We start from the raw sequence: 21,656 nt of genomic DNA on the forward strand, positions 1-21,656 counted from the left end.
ACTGCCTATGTCATTCTATATTAAGAGATTCTCTGTATAGAAGGTAGGCATAAACCATTTATTCAGACACCAGAGAACCAGATCCTAAAACCAGTAAGTCTGACCCATCCAAGCAGCAAGCAAATTCCAGAACCAGTAAGTCCACTTTATAATAACAGCAAAGAACCTAAAACACAACATCACAGCAGGGAACTGAGCCATCTCATAACCTTCCTTCCCCCTGCTGGGGCCTTGCCATCAATAATCACTCACAGCACAGCTAGCACACATCTGCTCTCTCCCTCAGCTTTAATTGCTCTGAGCATTTCCTGCTCCATCCTTTCTTGTTCTGCTTGTTCAGCAAGCTCCTCCCACCACATGTGACTTAGGCTTCCTATGACATAAGCAGGTCACATGGGTCTATTAATGGGTGGGAAAGATCTTCAAATTTAAATTACCATTACAATAGTCCAACTCTCACAGTCATTAATTATTACTGGAAAAACCATAGCTTTGACCATATGGACCTTTGTCGGCAAGGTGATGTCTCTGTGTTCAGATTTGCCACAGCTTTCCTTCCAAGGAACAAGACTAATGTACTGAAGAACCTTACCTTCTATTGGAGGTAGAGAGGGGAGGAAAAAGAGAAGAAGAAAATATACACAAATAGGTAAATGCTACATAATTTGGGGGGCTGGGTTAGAATTTTCAGCTAGGGCAATCAAGAAAGCCTCTTGATGGTGGCAGTATTTGATTGGAGGCTTGAAGGGAACAAGAGATTCCAAGAGATAAAAGTGAAGAAATCATTCCAGGAAAGGGTGATAGCCTTTGCAAGTATATAGAGGGAGAAAATAAGATGCCATATACTAGGAACAACATGGAAGCTGGTTTGACCAGCATTTAGATTGTATTAGGGTGAATTATTGGAACCAGTTAGGTAGATTGGAACCCTGACTTAGAAGGATATTAAGTCCCAAATGGATATTTTTTTCCCTGAGCCAATAGAGTGCCCCTGAAGATTCTTGTGCAATAGAGTTATATGACCAGACTTACAATTAAGGAACATTATTTTCAAAACTGAGAAGAAAATTAAATAGAATGGGAAAAGGCTGGAAAAAAGGAAATAAACTAGGAGGATTTTATAATAGTCAAGGTGAGAGGTGTTTAGGGCCTACACAAAGATGGTGGCCTTGTTATTAAAGCAAAAGGAATAAATGGAGAGATGTTGTGGTGGTAGATTTTGTATAGACAAGACTCAAATGGATTGGATATGGGAGTTGAGTTAGAAGAAGGAGTTCAGCATCACTCTAAGGTTGTGAATCTGGGTGACCAGAATGAAGGAAATGCCTTGGCCATAGTCTCAGAATTTCTGTTGTACCTGTGCCACAATCTAACACAATTTTGTATAGCTATACATGTGTATACATTTTGCCTCTCCAGTTAGACCATGCATTCCTTGTGGTTTTAGTCTATGTCAGATTTCTCTTATATTCCTAACAGTACTAAGAGTAGTGCTAGAAATATAGTAATCAATTAATGACTTTTTGTCAGTTAATTGACTTTTCTTTTGTTTGCCTTTTTCTGTATAGGACTTCAAAGTCAAAGGTTGATAATAAAAGGCCATCTACACTGGAAGAGGATATCAATTTGGCCAAGACTCTTCAGCAATATCTCAAATACCTGAAGATTCTCGCCCATGCCTCCACTCCCAATGTATATCCCTGGATTAAGAATGACAAGGCTGCTGTTCAGGTTGTAACTTGTGAATGTCTTTCTGACTCTCTTCTCACCCATTCTGTCTTCTCTCACCTGTCGTCTTTTGCAACAACCTTATTTTTACATAGTTTTCTCTAGATTTTGGTTCTTTTCTTTTAGAGGTTTCCCACCCTTTGGAACCCTTATGATTTCTGATGCTTTCTGTCATACACCAGGGCCAAAAAAAATGATGCAGTAGATTCAGAGCCTCAAAGTCCTGGGTTCAAATCCTGTTGCTGAAACTTATTACTTGAGCAACTATGGGCAAGGCATGCAACTTCTTGGTTTACCAGGAAATTTCTTAGGCCTCATATGTTTTCGTTTGCTTTGGTGGAGGCAAATCATAAGCCTTTCCAGTATTTACATAGACCAATGCACATTCATTTCTCATTATGCATTAAAATGAAGAAGTGAGGCAGAGCTGAAAGGGCATTTTAATGGCATAACTCTTGGTCTTTCAGTCATTCAATAAGCATTTATTACATTTTTATAATGAGTCAGACAATACATTAAGTACTGAGGTTATTAAGAATGGCAAAAGCCTGTCCCTGCTCTCAAGAAGCTGAGTTTTATGATGTCTTGGTGTCATTTTGAGAATGTAAGAAGTTACCCAAAGGCTAGAGTAAGCAGCTGCCCACATGGTATGATTTGATGTGGAAGGACTACTCTCACTTATATTGAAGATGAGAATGGTTTTAAAGGAAATGATTCTTCCCCTGCTTCTCTATACTGCCTCCCCCATAAATTCTCCAGTGTTTCCTTCGGAACAAGGCATTGTGTCTCTGGAAAAACCCCTGTAAACATACACACATGCCATCTGAGTGGGATCACATTTTAATATCAGCAGTCACTGAGTACATTAGTGCAAGTTTGCTAGCTGTCACTTAATAAAGAACAGGGCCTGAGGGAATGATACCAAGGACAGCTGAGTTATGAAGGGGAAGATGTTCGAAATGTCTTGAGTGCTACCTAATGAGAGTAAGCAAAACAGAGAGACCCCAGTAGAAGGCCATGGGCAGCCAGGAGAGAGCAGGAGACATCATTGGATCCCTGCTGGGCTTGAGGATAGGTGCTAATAAATAACAAGAGGGTGCAGAGAGGAGGAGAGAGATGGCAGACACAATTTTCATGACAAACTTCAATTACATTGCCATGTTACCTAGTGCCAGTCCTGGCTCTTGTCATCATCACACCTAGAATTTCATACCTTGCACATGTCAACCATCTCAGAGAAGACCGTGGGTTCCGAAGAGCATTTTAAAGAAGCAAAATAAAAGCAATGCATTTAAAAATAAATGCATGGCCATTGTGATACTTTGTTGCTCTCAAGCTGCTAGATTGCATTTTGGGGAACACAAAACACATTCTGACTGGACCTGGGAGAAAAGGCAGTGGTTTGTTAACCGAGCAACAGTAGAGGCTGATCACAATCAGATGTGAGACTGTTATACATCTTGACAATAAAAATGGGACAAGACAGTGAAATACGGGATGTTTCTTGGCATTCTGGGCATCTGACAGCCCTCTCCTGCTCCAGTCTTTGTTATTGCTTCTGAGAAGCGTCAACTTGACAAATTTTCTTTCTTGATACTAAGACTTAAACTAGGCTATTGCTAACCAGATTCCAGCTCAGCCCAAGATCCAGAAGTGGAAGAGATCTCAGAACCATCTAGTCCACAATGCTCATTGAATATATATAGCCAACATAAGCTCAGATGCATCCTCATCTCGGTTCCTGCTCCCACTGAGTTTCTAGTAGCACCCCTAAGTGATCAGAGGTCATTCTCTAATGCCAGTGGCTTGAGCCCCTGTCAGTATACAAGATTATTGATGAAGGCAGTCAGCCTAAATATTTTTTCAGAAAGGGGTATTTACTGAGGTGTTACAGTGAGTACCATTTGGTACAAAATGTCCTTGCAGACATCAGTGAGGTAAAGAGAATTGAGGTGATTTGCCCAAAGCCACATAGGCAACTTGGTGTGACTGTGGACAGTGTACTAGAACTAGGTTCAAGGAGATCTGAGTTCAAATCCTGCTTCACATATTTAATAACTGTGTGAACCTGGTTAAGTCACTGAAAGGAGCATTGAATTTGATATTAGCGGACCTTGATTCAAATTTGAGCTTTCCTACTTGCTAGTAGAGTGACCTTGAAGAAGCTGCTGAATCTCTCTATGCCTCAGGATTCTCACCTTTAAAATGTGACTGGTTGGACAATAAGATTCTCTCCAGCACTGAATCTATAATCTTAGGAAGCCCAAAGTGTTTCATAAAATTATGGATTCAGAGCTATTAAAACTGTTGTGTGGGGTTTAAGAAGTAGAAGGGCCATTTGAGTTAAGTATTGTCAATTCAAGGCATCCTCCTTCAGTTCATTAAAATTTTCTGATAATCGAAATTTACCCTTGTAACAAATATGCATAGTAAGGCAAAAGAAATTAATTTCTACATTCATGACCAAAATAGAATGTCTCACTTTGCATCCTGAGTTCATCACATCCCTGTCAGGAGATGGGTAGCATTCTTCATAATGGGTCTTCTGGAATTGCAATTTGTCATTGCGCTGATCAGCGTTCGTAAGTCTTTCAAAGTTGCTTGTCTTTACTTGTTATTTATATATATATATATAGACTGTCCTCCTGGTTCTGCTCATTTTTTTCTGTTTTTTTTTAATTTTTAAAAAAAATTTTTCCAACCAACAAAAATCCTATCCTCCTTTAGTTCATGGTATCCTGATAGGAAATTTTGCTTAAGGGGATTTTTGTATAGAATTCCAAGGAAATGTTGTTCTTGGCGCTTGAAGAGTAGAACATAAGACTTTAATAGGAGAATGAGATTTAGGGCTAAAAAGGAAATTTTCAATCATTTAGTCATTTGAACATAGATTTTAACCTAGAAGGGACTTTCAAGGCCATCTTGTCCAACCCTGTAATTTTGCAAATGAGGAAAATGAGGCCTAGTGACAAGAAGTGGTTTTCCCAAGATCACATAGACAGTAATTTAAAAAAAAAAAAGGATTTGGACCCAGGTCTCCTCCTAAATCTAAATCTGGTACTTTCTACCAGATTGCAGCTGCTAAAGTCCTGCCATGAGAAGTGAAGCATAGGATGGGACAGGGAAGGAGACCTGAACATTTCACATATCCCTGTGGTAAAATCATATACAAGACTGGGAAATGTCTTCTTGTTTGTACTTAAGTGGCTCTGGAGCAGTCTCCAAATTTGGTCTGCTTATTGATTAGGGAGGAATTAAATATTTCATAATGGGAAGCTGTACTGCCTCCATACCATTCAAATAAAGACCCGTGCTGAGGCCCAAAGTCATCAGCTGGAGCAGTGGGAAGTGAGGCTCTAGAGGAGTTATGTGTTATGCCAGTAATGGCAGGGAGGATTAGACTATTTCAGGAGGAATTGGACCTCTCACAGTGTTGTGAAGTGGGAGCCTTCAAACTTTATGTTTCCCCTTGAAGGAGGAGAAGCAGAAGTGCCACTGTGCCCTTAGAAACTCTGCCTAGTGGCCTGACATCATGGGAATTGCTGTGGCTGGTTTACCAGAGGTCTTCTGGTCTATGGTTGTTGGTACTGTAGGAAGCCCTGTCCCAAATACACCCTGGAACAACTAAAACAGTACCTGGGACAGTGATTTGGTACAAGGAGCTTTGCTGTGCCTTGTAGCAGAGCATAACATATTCTATTAGCAATTCTAGGCTTAGACAACTTCCTTGAGAGCAGAGACTGCTTTTTGTTTGTCTTTGTATGCCTAGAACCCTTCGTAATGCTTTCCACATCTAAGGGCTTAATAAGGATTTGCTGGCTTGGATTGGATGAAAGCCCCATAGGGAGAAGACAACTTTATTGAGCAGTATATGTGAAAATTTGATAAAGGCTATAACAAATGTATTTAACTTAGTTTAAAGTATCTTCATTATGCATTTTCCTCTGAACCATGAGCCCTGCCTGTAACGGCTCATGCAAAGAGAGGGCATGCGTATGGCTTGTACTCAGCAGTCATTCTCATTTTCTCCCACCTGAACCTTGGACTCTTCCCTGAGCTTGGAGATTTAACCTTTCACCTTATGTTGCCTAGAGCCAGGCTTTCAAGCCATCTTCAGGCCATTTCTCCACTCTATCACCACTCTTTCTAACCCTTTCCTGCTCCCCTTTATGTTTTGCCTCAGGTAGTAACATTTGTAACACACTGGGTTGGTCCAGAGAAAACATACTAAAGCAGCACAGGACAAAAAGTGAATTGTCCCAGCTTTTTGAAAAAAAAGAATCTAGCCCCTAAACACTGAATATCTTATAAAATATAAGCAACCAAAAATTATATTCCTTTGAACAGAGCACCCACATTTAAGGATATGGTGCCCCAAGTGGAGAAAGAGATGATATGCATCAAAGAGCTATAGTCGTGAATGGCTGCAAGTGATTTGCCCAGGTATTAAAGCAGAGCCATTGTCAATTGTCTTGTCATTTGTCCTGTCACTGAACTTAATGCCTCTGGAAGACAGAGTGAGGCTTCTGACTTTGTGCAACTATGACTCACTTACACATTTCATTCTCAAGTCAAGACATCACCCTTACAACGTCATTGGTCCTCTTTGAAAATGAAGGATGAACAAAAACAACAGCAACAGCAATGTTTTGCCCTCCTTCATTAGAGCAGAAACCCCCTGAGGGTAAAGACTGCCTTGCTTTTTGGATTTTTGTCCCTAGCACTTAGCATGGTGCCTAACATGCAGTTACTGCTTAAAAATACTCTGCTTCTCTATCTGTATGGTTCATAGGGATAGCACTACTTAGAAGTCAAATTGGAAGTTATCTTGAAAAGAATCTAGGCCAATGATCATTTTTAAAGCATTTTATTTGGGACATTAATAACATATACAATTTTGATACAAAGTAGACAGAAAAATAGGATTTTACCTGAAACTACACATCTCTATCACATTTAACTTCTATTTCCCATTTCAGTATACTATAACTTCATTATGTAAATTTCAAAGCTGTCCTACTCATCTGCATATCTTTCTGGCTTTGCTACTCTTATCTTCTGGGAATACTTTTTTTAATCATCAATGACCTTTTTCTTTTCTTTGTTTTTGATAAGTCCCTACTATTAACTCTACTCCCTCACTAGCCTTCCCTTCCTCATTGGAAACGAGAAAGCAAAACTCTTGTAACAAATATGTATTTAAAAAACAAATTTCTGTATTTTCCAAATCTAAAAATGTATGTCTCCTTTCACACCCTGAGTCCATCACCTCTTTGCCAGGAAGAGGGCAGCAAATTTCATCATTTGTCTTCTGGAAATCGTAGTTCGACTAATTCATTTTACAGATGAGAAAACTGAGACCTAAGAAGTAAAGTGACTGATTGAAGCATGTCTCCTGATACCTACACTCCCATTCTTTCTACTTGACCACACTGTTTTCTTCTTAAACAACTTTTAAGTACCCTTTCAGGGATCTACAATAGTTATATCAAAGTCAAATAGAAACGGATCCCTGCAGACTGTGTACTGGCTTAGAAAACCATAAATTAACTATCTAAGTTGTATTGTATCTTGATTTATTTTGTTAAATATTTCCCAATTCCATTTTAATCTGGTTCAAGCAGCACTCAGCTGTTAGGGTTCTGAGTTTGGTATCTCCTATTATGATTGTTACCTTTCTTCCTGAGATTTAGGGTCATCCCAGTTTAAGGCAGCAGATAAGTGGTGCTGTTGAAATAGTGAGGCTAGACAGGAAAATCTCTGTGTTACTATTGCTGGTAGCCCTGAGAAGTCTTTGGCCTGGCAAGAAGACCCAGAAATGTAAAGTGAGGGCATGAAGCAGATTGCATCCTGGTGTAATGTACTTTCAGAGCAGGTTTTAGAGCTAGCTGATATTCTGAGGGATCAAATATCTTTTTAAATGGATAAAGAATACATATGATGTCCCAGAGAGGTACCACTCACATGACCCTTTTCATAGTATTACCAAGGACAGTTTTTATCTCTTTAAAATGTAAAGGTAGAGACAAAGCTTTCAAAAGCTTTCAGAACCTCCGAATCACTATATCTACATCCAAGTTGTTTGCAGATAATAGTGTCCCACTAGCACATGACAGTGACTGCGAGGAAGGTAGGAGTAGGAAAAAAAGCCTGGGGAGAAAAAAAGTACCTCCTGGCCTACTATTTCCTCCTTGACCTGAGTAAATCTTTTTTTAGGATCCTGAAGTCTTAGAGGTCATATGAATCTGCTTCCTCATAGCTCTCTATCATGGCTTTCCACTCAATACAAGGGACTTCATATTTCTATAACCCATTAGTGGGAAAATGCTTCATATGGTCCATTTCCTATGAGCCTCTCAACTGCATTTGCAAGGTGGGCAGTGCAGTATTATTATTCCTGTTTTGTGCAAGAGGAAACTGAGTTTAGTGTGGTTATGGTTTACGCAGTCACAAAGCCACTACATGGAACAGCTTGAATTAGAAGTCATCTGGGTCTCCTAATTCCTACTCCAGTGTTCTTTCCAGGACTGACTCCATGCTTCCTCCTGAAGGAAACAGCCCCAATGATGCCAGGGCCTTCCAGTGCACCTGCTGGAAGGGCCAATTTAGGGGAACAGCATTTCCCCCCTTATGACTCTATGTCTATTGGAGACCTTTCCTTTTTCAAATGAATGATCTACCCCGATGAAATAAAGTGGTATGTGTTTGAAAGCCATTCTACAGCTTCTGAGTTTAATCATATAACTTAAAAATGAAAGGAGGGAAAGGAAGACACTCAAAGCATGTATATTTATTCAGTGTAGTTTAGCATCCTAAGATCCCACAAAGCAGCTTGCTCCTTATATGAATTGTACTGTCAAGAAAAAAAGATTTCATTTGTTTGGTTCACAGCACAGTGAACACCAGCATTTCTCCCAAGTCTCTTGAATATTGGTAATTTAAATATATACAGATAGACAGTCTTTTTGTCATAGTTGGCCTCTCCCTTGTTTTATATTTTTCTTCACCACAAGGGATGAGTAACTTTGTGCTCAATCCTAGTTAATGCAACTGGATTTCTTGGTCCTTTAAATGGACACATTACATTATGTCCTTCCAGTGTTTATGTGTAATCAATAGCCACTAACCAGGCTGCAGCCCAGTGATGTTTTTAGCAGGCCAAGTGGGGGGAGAGAGTGTGTTCATTAAAAGCTGCGATGACTCAGGAGAAGCAGGAAGGAGGGAAAATGGGCAGAAGTGTCACAGTAAAAGGAGTTTCCCACTTCTACCTAACCTCAGCTAAAAGGGGCATTTCCGTTCATCTGTAATTGTCATTAACGTCACTTCCCTTATTCTCTACAGAATGACCTAGAACAGTAACAATCATAGCTGGCATTTAAGTAATGTTTCAAGGTTTCCAAAGCACTTTCTGCACAGTATTTCATTTGATCCTCATAGCAATCCAATGGGTCATTTGCCACTATTCCATCCATTTTACAAATGGGGAAACTGAGACCAGGTGAGGGCAAATGACTTGCAATGAGTCACACAATATAATAGTGTCCAAGGCAGAATTTGAACTCAGATCTTCCTGAATCTCCAGTTTAGCATGATATCCATAATGCTACCCTTCCTTCCATCCTAGTAGGAACATCTAATCTACTTCATACAAGAGCATTTAACTAAGACTAACAGGAAAAGGCCACTGGATTTTGCAAGAAGACTCCGTTAATCCCTGATCTAGGCAGAGAGCTAGATGTGGAGTCAGAAAGACCTGAGTTCAAATTCTGCCTCAGATATTTGCTAGCTGTGTGACTGAACACCTGTGCTTTAGTTTTCTCATCTGTAAAATGGGAGAGTAGGATTTGATGGGCTCAAAAGTTCCTTCCAGCTCTAAATCTGTAAATCACACAATGATGTTTCAAAGCTGTTTTCATATGAGCAGGTTACAGAAGCACATGGAACAGATGAATGTCTTCACTCAACTTTACCATGTGATGCTGTATATAGTCTTCTTTAACAAAATGGAAAAAAGCCACATGGGCCTGGAATCTTCCTACTACGCAGGGAATTCACCTAAAAATCAGTTCCACCTTCAGACCCAGCCCATTCCAATGTTAGGCACATGAAACATCTGAAAGATGTATTTAAAGAGACCTCTGTTGACTCTGCCTTTTTGTGTCACTGGTAGCAAAAGGGTGAAAGGTCCTGAGAGCAGGTGTGACAGTCAGGTATTAAAAAAATAAGCTATAGTCAATGGCAAAATCTTGCTGAAAGTGGAAATCAGCGATAGAACATTGAGTATTTCATGCTATGAGTCATCAGGAGGCATTGTATACAATGCCAAAGTGGAATAGCAAACAGCTGCTCTCATGGGGAAAAGTAAATTCTCTCAATTGACAGAAGGGGCTCTTTCAAGTTGTCCCTTATGATTTTCTGTAGGACCCTATGGGGCTTCTAATATAGAAACAAGAATTTCATTAGCTCAATATCTGTTGCTTATTTATAGGGTGCAGGAAGAACACAGTGTTCATTACATTAACTGGAAAATGTGTATAACCTAAGCGATTTATTAAGCCAGTACAATATGCTTCAACACAAGCTTCCAAATTCAGGGAAGATGCCAGCCTGTTTGTTAGAGCAGGAGAATAGCACACTGAGCTATGCTGGGTCCATGAAGACAGCTTCTATCATAATAATGCTCCTTTTCCTACTAACGCCAACTTGAAAAAAAGAGTCCAGTAATAGTAATAATAGCAACTGACATATGTAGAGTTATGGATAGAGAGACAGGTAGATACATAGATAATCTCAGCCACTAAGGAAGACTTATAGGGCAACATGGAATAAGAATTACGTAGGAATTTCATGTCTAAAAAGTCACAGGGACTTCCAGTGCCAAGATGATGGAGTGAGGAAGGAACCTCTGAAGCCCTCCCAAATTCTCTTCAGACAACTGGAAAATCCCCTCAGAATTGATCTAGGAGCAGGGAAGCAGCTTACCAGTCTGAGAGCAAAGGTCTGCCTAACTGGAGGAGGAGGGGAGCAAGATCTAAGAGCAGCAGAGGCAGCTGGGCTCCAAGACTAGGACAATACATCAGTGAGACTCCACCCTCCTGAAAATTAGCAGCCATCTAGATAAGTGACCATCCTGTGCAGTGCAGCAAGGCTCTACCCCAGTGATCCCAACCCAAGCACAAGTCACCAGCGAAGCCTTGACCCCAATGTTGACCAGTAGCAAAGCCCTGCCTGAGGGCTGGCCATGGGGCCTACCAGCAGAGAGGCCCTATTTCCATAGTAACCCAGCAGCAAGGCCTCATCCTTGGAGACCAGCAACTAAGCCCACACCTAGGGGAGGCCAACAGGAGGGAGCTCACACCCCACCCCCACCCTAGTACAAGTTAGAAGGGAAGCCTACCCTGTAGAGATAGGAAGCAAGCTCTGAAGCCCAGTGAAAGTCAGCAGTAAGACCCAGAGCTCTAGCACAAAAACCTTGGGACAGTGCAAGACCAGAGTCCAACTCTCACATATTTACACCAAGTTCTAAAAAAAAGGCAGAAAAAATGAGCAAAAAAAAAAGGACTTTGACTATAGAAAGTTACTATGGTAATAGGGAAGAATCAAGGTATAAACTTAGACGAGGACTATAGTGTCAAAATGGTTACGTGTGACGTGTCAAAGGAAGCATCAAAGAAAAATGCAACTTGGTCTTGGGACCAAAAAGAATTCCTGGAAAAGCTTAAAAAGGATTTTAAAAAACAAATTAGAGAAATAGAAGAAAAATTGGGAAAGGAAATGAGAGTAATGCAAGGGAGTCATGAAAAATAGAGTGAATAGCATGGGAAAAGATATACAAAAATTTACCAAGGAAAATAACTCCCTAAAAAAATAGAATTGGCCAAATAGAAAAGGAGGTCCAAAAGCTCACTTAAAAAAAAATAATTTCTTAAAAGTTAGACTTGAACAAGTACAAACTAATGACTCTATGAGACATGAAGATATAATAAAACAAAATCAAAAAAGTTTTTAAAAATAGAAAAAAAATGTGAAGTTTCTCATTGGAAGAACAACTAACCTACAAAATAGATCCAGGAGAGATAATATAAGAATTATTGGACTACCTGAAAGTCACAATAAAAGAAAAGCCTGTAAAACATTTTTTCAAGAAATTATCAAAGAAAACTGCCCTGATATATTAGAACCAGAGGGCTAAATAGAAATTGAAAGACTCAATCAATCACCACCTGAAAGAGATCCCACAATTAAAACTCCCAGGAACATCATACCCAAATTCCAGAGCTCTCAGATCAAAGAGAAAACATGGCAAGCAGCCAAAAAGAAGCAACTCAAATATTGTGGAGCTACAGTCAGGATTACATGGGATTTGGTAGCTTCCACATTAAAGAACCAGAGGGTTTGAAATATGATACACCAGAAGGCAAAGGACTTGGGATTACAACCAAGAATCACCTACCCAGCAAAATCTAATATAATCTTTCAGGGAAAATAATGGATATTTAATGAAATAAAAGTTTTTCAAGTATTTCTAATTAAAAGACCAGAGCAGAATAAAAAATTTGACCTGCAAATACAGGACTCAAGGGGAACATAAAAAGGTTAAAAACAAAACAAACAAGAAAGAAAAAATATAAGAAATTCAGTAAGGTTAAACTTTCTATTTCTATATGGCAAGATAATATTTGTAAATCAACTTTATTACTATGAGAGCAATTAGAAAGAATACATATAGACAGAGGTGTGGATATAAGGTGATTTTGGTGAGATGAAACCCAAAAAAAAAACAAAATAAAGGGATGACAAAGAAAATTACACTGGAGGGAGGAGGGGGGAGATTGAATGGGATAAATGATCTCATATAGAAGAGGCATGAAAGGGTTATGGAGGGGGAAATGAGGGTGGGATGGCAGACAAAGATTAAACCTAACTCTCATCAAAATTGACTCAAAGAGGGAATAACATACACACTCATTTGGATATAGAAATCTATCTTACCATATGAGGAAGAAAAAATGGAAGGGAATAATAGAAGGGAGAGGGAGGACTGATAAAAGGGGGGGTATGTTGGAGAAGGTGGTGATCAGAAGTAAAACACCTGTGTGGAGGGAAAAGTTGGGGGGTAAGAGAGAGGGAGATAAACAAGCAAAAAATAGCTTGGAGGGAAATACACAATTATCATAACTATAAATGTGAATGTAATGAACTCACCCATAAAATGTAAGTGAATAGTAGAATGGATTAAAAAGTAGAATCCTGCAATACATTGTTTACAAGAAACACATTTGAAACAGAGAGATACACACAGGTTAAAGGTAAGGGGCTGAAACAGAATCTATTATGCATCAGCTAAAGCAAAGAAAGCAAACCCGATCTCAGACAAAGCAAAAGCAAAAATATATCTAATTAAAATATTAGATCTAATTAAAATCAATCTCATTAAAGGAAATAAGGAAGGTAACTATATCCTGCTAAAAGATACCATAGACAATGAACTAATAATTACTAAACACATATGCACCAAGTGGTATAGCATCCAAATATCCAAGTTCTTAGAGGAGAACTTAAGTGAGTTACAGGAAGAAATAGGCAACAAAATTATACTAGTGGGGGACCTCAACTTTCCCCTGTCAGAACTAGATAAATCTGACAAAAAGTAAATAAGAAAGATGTTAAGGAGCTGAATAAAATTCTGGAAAAGCTAGATATAATAGATCTCTGGAGAAAACTGAATGGGAATAAAAAGGATGTACCTTTTCCCTAGTAGTGGACCTAAGCAAAAATTGACAATGCATTAGGACATAAAACCTCACAACCAAATGCTTAAAAGGAGAAATAGCAAATATATCCTTTTTAGATTATAATGCAATAAAAATTACATTCAAAATGGACAATGGAAGGAGAGATTAAAAATTAATTGTTTATTAGATAATCTTATTCTAAAAAACAAGTGGGTCAAAGAACAAATCATAGAAATAATCAATAATTTCATTAAAGAAAATTATAACAGTGAAACAATATACTAAAATTTATGGGATGCAGCCAAAGCTGTACTTAGGGGAAATTTTATATCTCTAATTGCTTACATCAACAGAATAGAGGGAAAGCAGATCAGTGAATTAGCTGTGCAATAAAAAAAAAACTAGAAAATGAACACATTAACAATCCCCAATTCAAAACCAAATTGGACATCCTGATAAACAAAGGAGAGACTAATAAAATTTAAAGTAAGCAAACCATTGAACTAATAAATAAAACTGAAAGCTGGTTTTATGAAAAAGCCAATAAAATAGACAATTGGCAAATTTGATTAAAGAATGGAAAAAAAAAGAATACCAAATTACTAGTATCAAAAATGAAAGGGATGGGAAAATCCAGGGGGGGCGGAGCCAAGATGGCAGCTGGAAAGCAGGGACCACCTTGAGCTCCCTGCCGAGTCCCTCCAAAAACCTATAGAAAATGGCTCTGAACCAATTATAGAGCGGCGGAACCCACAGAACAGCAGAGGGAAGCAGGGCTCCAGCCCAGGACAGCCTGGATGGTCTCTGGGTGAGGTCTATCCCACACGGAGCTGGGAGCTGGGAACCGAGTGGAGCAGAGCCCAGCCTGAGCGGCGTGGATCAACCAGACCAGGAGCCGGGCGGAGCGGGCCCTGGTGCCCTGTGTCGGTGAGCTGCGGCAGTTGCCGGTCTTCTCAACCCACAAACACCAAAGACTGCGGAGAAGGTTAGTGGGAAAAGCTGCCGGAGTGGAAGGAGTTCCCGGTTTGGCTTCCAGCCCCGGGGGCCAGCGGAGGTGGGGCAGCTACAGTTGCTGCTGCTTCTGGCCCCAGGCCCACCTGGTGGGAGGAATTAAGTGGTGGATCAGAGCAGGAGTGCAACAGCCTGCTGAAGATCTAAGCCCAGTCTGGACTGGGGGTTCTTGGGGAAGGAGTAGTGTGGGTGTGACAGAGCTGGCACCTCCCCCCCAAACGTGGAACATAGAACTCGTTAGTCTACAAGCAGTCATACCCCACTGAAAAACTCAAGGGTCAAGTTAGTTGGTTGAGAATATGGCCAGGCAGCGAAAGCACACCCAGATTCAGTCTCAGACTTTGGATTCTTTCTTTGGTGACAAAGAAGACCAAAACATACAGCCTAAAGAAGACAACAAAGTCATAGGGCCTACAACAAAAGCCTCCAAGAAAAACATGAACTGGTCCCAGGCCATGGAAGAGCTCAAAAAAGGATTTGGAAAAGCAAGTTAGAGAAGTAGAGGAAAATTGGGAAGAGAAATGAGAAGGATGCGAGAAAACCATGAAAAACAAGTCAATGACTTGCTAAAGGAGACCCAAAAAAATACTGAAAAATACACTGAAGAAAACAACACCTTAAAAAATAGATTAACTCAAATGGCAAAAGAGCTCCAAAAAGTCAATGAGGAGAAGAATGCCTTGAAAGGCAGAATTAGCCAAATGGAAAAGGAGGTCCAAAAGACCACTGAAGAAAATACTACTTTAAAAATTAGATTGGAGCAAGTGGAAGCTAGTGACTTTATGAGAAATCAGGATATTATAAAACAGAACCAAAGGAATGAAAAAATGGAAGACCATGTGAAATATCTCATTGGAAAAACCACTGACCTAGAAAATAGATCCAGGAGAGATAATTTAAAAATTATTGAACTACCTGAAAGCCATGATCAAAAAAGAGCCTAGATATCATCTTTCAAGAAATTGTCAAGGAGAACTGCCCTGATATTCTAGAGCCACAGGGCAAAATAGAAATTGAAAGAATCCATGGATCGCCTCCTCAAATAGATCCCAAAAAGAAATCTCCAAGGAATATTGTTGCCAAATTCCAGAGCTCCCAGATCAAGGAGAAAATACTGCAAGCAGCCAGAAAGAAACAATTTGAGTATTGTGGAAACCCAATCAGATCTGGCAACTTCTACATTAAGAGATCGAAGGGCTTGGAATATGATATTCCGGAGGTCAATGGAGCTAGGATTAAAACCTAGAATCACCTACCCAGCAAAACTGAGTATCATGCTCCAAGGCAAAATATGGATTTTCAATAAAATAGAGGAATTTCAGGCTTTCTCAGTGAAAAGACCAGAACTGAATAGAAAATTTGACTGTCAAACACAAGAATCAAGAGAAACATGAAAAGGTAATCAAGAAACAGAAATTGCAAGGGACTTACTAAAGTTGAACTGTTTTGTTTACATTCCCACATGGAAAGATGATGTGTATGATACATGAGATGTCAGTATTAGGGTAGCTGAAGGGAATATGCATGTGTACATATATATATATGTATATATATATATATATGTATATATGTTTATGTATATATAGGTGAATGTGTACGTATGTATATATCTATGTGTGTATGTGTATGTATATGTGTATATATATGTGTATGTATGTGTATATATATGTGTGTATGTATGTGTGTGTATATACATATATATATATATATATATATATATAAAAGAGAGAGAGCAGACAGGGTGAGTTGAAGATGAAGGTAAGATATCTAAAAGAAATAAAATCAAATTAAGGGATGAGAGAGCAACATACTGAGAGAGGGAGATAGGGAGAGATAGAATGGGGTGGATTATCTCACATAGAGGTGGTAAGAGGAAGCAGTTCTGTGGGAGGAGGGGAGAGGGCAGGTGAGGGGGGGAATGAGTGAACCTTGCTCTCATCAGATTTGGCCTGAGGAGAGAATACCATGCATGTATCTTACCCCACAGGAAAGAAGAGGGAGGAAGATAAAAAATAAAAGGGGGGGATGATGGAGGGGAGGGCAGATGGGGGTGGAGGTAATCAAAAACAAATGCTTTGGAAAGGGGACAGGGTCAAGGGAGAAAATTCAATAAAGCAGGATGGGTTGGGAAGGAGCAAAATATAGTTAGTCTTTCACAACATGAGTATTGTGGAAGGGTTATACATAATGATACACATGTGGCCTAGGTTGAATTGCTTGACTTCTTAGGGAGGGTGGGTGGGAAGGGAAGAGGGGAGTGAATTTGGAACTCAAAGTTTTAAAAACAGATGTTCAAAAACAAAAAAAAAAGTTTTTGCATGCAACTAGAAAAGAAGATACACAGGCAATGGGGTGTAGAAATTTATCTTGCCCTACAAGAAAGGAAGGGAAAAGGGGATGAGAGGGGAGAGGGGTGATAGAGGGGAGTGCTGACTGGGGAACAGGGCAACCAGAATATATGCCATCTTGGAGTAGGGGGGAGGGCAGAAATGGGGAGAAAATTTGTAATTCAAACTATTGTTAAAATCAATGCTGAAAACTAAATATGTTAAATAAATAAATTTAAATTAGAAAAAAAAATGAAAGGGATGAATTCACCACCAATGAAGCTGAAATTAAGGCAATTGTTAGGAGTTTTGGAACATCATATGCTAATAAATTTGACAATCTAGATGAAATGCATGAATATCTACAAAAATATAAATTATAAGATTAACAGAAGAAGAAATAAAATACTTGACCCAATCTTTGAAAAAGAAATTGAATAAACCATCAGTGAACTTCTTAAGAAAAAATTCCCAGGACCAGGTGGATTCACAAGTGAATTCTACCAAATATGTAAAGAAGAATTAATCCCAATACTATGTAAATTATTTGGAAAAATAGGTGAAGGAGTCCTAACAAATTCCTCTTATGATAAAAATATGGTGCTGATATCCTAACAATGAAGAGCCAAAACAGAGAAAGAAAATTATAGGCCAATTTCCCTAATGAATTTTTAAATAAAATACTAGCAAAGAGATTACAGCAACACATCACAAGGTTCATATACTATGACCAGGTGGGATTTATACCAGGAATGTAGGGGTGGTTCAATATTAGGAAAACTATCAGGATAAATGACCATATCAATAACAAAACTAATAGAAATCATGATTATCTCAATAGATGGTTGAAAAAGCCTTTGATAAAATACAGCACCCATTCCTACTAAAAACTCTAGGAAAATAGGAATAAATGGAACTTACTTTAAAATAATAAGTAATATTTATCTAAATCCATCAAGAAGCAGTATCAGTAATGGGGATATGGCAGAAGCCTTACCAATACAATCAGGGGTGAAGAAAGGATGCCCATTTTCACCTCTATTATTTAATATTGTATTAGAAATATTAGCTATAACAAGAGAAGAAAAAAATTAAAGGAATTAGAATAGGCAATGAGTAAACAAAACTATCACTCTTTGCAGATTATATGATATTATACTTAGAAAATTCTAGAGAATGAGCTAAAAAAACTACTTGAAATTATTAACAACTTTAGCAAAGTTGCAGGATACAAAATAAACCCACATAAATCATGAGCATTTCTATATATAACTAACAAAGTTCAGCAGCAAGAGATAGAGAAATAAACTACATTTAAAATAATTGCAGACAAAACTTGGGAGTCTACCAGTCAAGACAAACCCAGGAACTATATGAATACAAATGTAAAACACTTTTCATACAAATAAAGTGAGATCTAGACAACTGGAAACATATCAATTGCTGATGAGTAGCCTGAGCCTACATAATAAGAAAAACAATTCTATCTACAATAATATCCAGTGCCTTACCAAACTATCAAAAATTATTCTGTAAAGCTAGAAAAAATAATGAAGTTCATGTGAAAGAACAAAAGGTCAAGAATATCAAGGGAATCAGTAAAAACAATGCAAGAGAAATGGTAATTATCAAAACAACCTGGTACTGGTTGGAATAAAGGAATAAAGTAGTGGGTCAGTGGAACAGATTAGGTACAAATTACATTATACTAAATGACCAAAGTTATCTGGTACATGATAAACCCAAAGATCCAAGCTTTTGTAATAAAAACTCATTATTTGACAAAAACTGTGAGAAAACTGGAAAACAGTATGGCAGAAACTAGGTATAGACCAACATCTCACAATATATACCAACATAAGATGAAAATGGATATATGGTTTACACAAAGAGATTGATATCATAAGCAAATGAAGAGAGCATAGAATAGTTTACCTGTCAGATTTATGGATAAGGTAAGAATTTAGGACCAAAGAAGATCTAAAGAGCATTATAAAATATACAATAAATAATTTTGAATATATAAAATTAAAAATTTTTTGGATGAGCAAAACCAATGCAACAAAAATTATAAGCAAAGCAGAAAACAGAGAAAAATTGCAACAAATATCTCTGATAAAGGCCTCATTTCTCAAATACGTAGAGAACTGAATGGAATTTATAAAAAATACAAGTCATTCCCCAACTGATAAATGATCAAAGGACATGAACAGACAGTTTTCAAACAAAGAAATCAAAGCTATCTATGGTCCTATGGAAAAATGCTCTAAATCACTATCGATCAGAGAAATTCACATTAAAAGAACTTCAAGGTATCACCTTACATCTGACGGAGTGGCTAATATGATTAAAAAAAAGGAAAACATTGGAAGTTCAAGGGGATGTGGGAAAAATGGGGCACTAATACACTGTTGGTGGAGTTGTGAACTGATCCAACCATTCTGGAGAGCAATTTAGAACTATGCCCAAAAGGTTATGTTTGATCCAGCATTACCACTGCTAGGTGTATATCCTAAAGACATACAACAAAAGGGAAAATGACCCATTTTTACAAAAGAAAATTATAGCAGCTCTTTTGGTGGTGGCTAAGAATTGGAAATCAAAGGGGTGCCTATCAGTTGGGGAATGTCTAAACAAGCTGTGGTATATGATTGTAGTGGAATATTATTGTGTTATAAGAAATGATGAGCAAGATGATTTCAGAAAAACCTAGAAAGACTTACATTAACTGATGCATGGTAAAATGAACAGAACCAGGAGAACATTGTACATAGTAAAAGCAATAGTGTTTGATGAAGAGTTGTAAATGACTTAGCCATTCTCAGCAATACAATGATCCAAGACAATCCTAAAGGACTAATGATGAAGCATACTATCTACCTTCAGAGAAAGAACTAATATTGTTTCAATGCTGGCTGAAGTATGCTATTTCTCTTTCTTTCATTTTTTTTTCCTTTTAATCAAGTCTTCTTGTCCAAAATGACTAATATGGAAATGTTCTACATAATTGTGCATATGTAAACTAGATTTGATTGCTTACCATCAAAGGGAGAGAAGAGAAGAGGGAGGAATAGAATTTGGAACTCCTGGATGGTAAACAGTTTAATACAGATTATACACATGCAATCATATAAGCCATTTCCATATTAATAATTTCGTACAAGAAGACTTGACTTTAAAAAGGAGTGAAAGAAAATGAAAAACAGCACACTTCAGTCTGTATTTAGACAGTATCCGTTCTTTCTCTGGAGGCAGAAAGCATACTTCATTAATCTATTGGGATTATTTTGGATCATTGTATTGCTGAGGATAGCTAAGTCATTCACAATTCTTCATCTACAATATTGTTGTTATCGTGTACAACTTTGGCCTAATTCTGCTCACTTCACTTTCCATCATTTCATGTAAGTCATATAAGGTTTTCTGAAGTCATCCTGCTTGTCATTTCTTATAGAATAATAATATTTCATCAAAATCATTTGCCACAGCTTGTTTTGCCATTCCCTAATTAATGGGCATTTTCTCCATTTCCAATTCTTAGCTACTAAAAAGAGCTGCTATAAATATTTTTTGCAAATAGATCTTTTCCTTTTTTTCTGATGTGTTTGGGACATTGACCTAGTAAAAGTGAATACTATTTTCATCCCTTCAGGTGCCTTGTGAATTAGGAAGGGCAGGTATTGTGATCACTGTACCAAGGGGAAAACTGAGGTTCAGAAGGGTCACTGTCACTTGCCTAATGTGACATAACAAGTAAGCAATACAGTCAGGACATGACTGGCCAATGCTCTTTCTTCTGCTCCTTGCTTTCATGACATCACAGTGTCTCTGAATTGATGTCTTTTGAGGTAATAGTATTTGGAAACTTTAAAAGGGTTTGGCTATTTGTAGGGGAAGTGTCACTGCTGAGATGCTGCCCCTGGTGTTACTGAAGCATATAATTATGGCATCATAGAACACTGGCTTCAGAATCCCACCTCTGTCACCTAGTGACTGTGTAACCTTAAATAAACCTCCCTTGGATTCAGTTTCCTTATCTGCAAAACAAGGGGGTGGACCTCTGAGATCTTTTAAAGTTCTAGATTCATGATTCTATTACCTAGTGGTTTCCTATCTGTGTCAACATTCTTGGAGGCAGATAGATGGCACAGTGGATAGAGTACTGGGTCCAGAGTCAAGAAGACCTGAGTTCAAATCTGGTCTCAGACATTTACTAGCTGTATGACCCTAAGCAAGTCACTTAGCCCTGTTTGCCTCAGTTTCCTCATCTGTAAAGTCAGATGGAGAAGGAAATGGCAAACCACTCCAGTAACTTTGCCAGAAAAACTCAAAATGGGGTTCACTGAATAGCAACAACAAAATGAGCTGGAGAAGAAAATGGCAAACCATTCCAGTATTTTTGCCAAGATAACCCCAAATGGCATCAGGAAGAGTCAGACACAACTGAGCAACAGCAACAGCATCCTTATACTCACAGATATGAGGTTTATTTTTTTAAGGAAGAAAGGAAGGAAAGGTCATTCTTATGTATTGTCCCTTTTAAATTCCTACTTTGGGGTCCTATTTTGTTGTGGAGGTGACTCTGGGTTCTTGATTACATATCATCAAATGTGATCTTTGTCTCCCTCTACTAAGGGAAAAGACTTCATGAATGGGTGTGACAAGGATCTGCATTCTCTTGCCTGAGGAAAAGCTTAAGCTGCAGGGAGGGCCTTCTCTCCCAGCTTGGCTAGAGGATGATTAATTGTTCAGGCACAATATTAATTTTCAAGACCGTATTCCAAGTTCCAAAGATCTGTATAACCTCTCTGTGCAATGAAATTATGGATGCTTGAAATGAGACATTCTCTCTTAA

General features: G+C 38.4%; 1 protein-coding gene across 1 annotated transcript in view; it reads left to right on the forward strand.

Moving 5' to 3' along the window:
* Window positions 1-21,656, forward strand: part of LOC118850912 (receptor-type tyrosine-protein phosphatase N2-like) — a 212,030-nt gene that overhangs the window by 36,047 nt on the left and 154,327 nt on the right. The window contains exon 3 of the mRNA XM_036760536.1: window positions 1,569-1,731. Coding sequence (XP_036616431.1) covers window positions 1,569-1,731 — 163 coding nt within the window. The remainder of the gene's footprint in view (window positions 1-1,568; window positions 1,732-21,656) is intronic.

The sequence above is a fragment of the Trichosurus vulpecula genome, chromosome 5 (genome assembly GCF_011100635.1).
Source record: "Trichosurus vulpecula isolate mTriVul1 chromosome 5, mTriVul1.pri, whole genome shotgun sequence".
Classification (NCBI taxonomy): Eukaryota; Metazoa; Chordata; class Mammalia; order Diprotodontia; family Phalangeridae; genus Trichosurus; species Trichosurus vulpecula.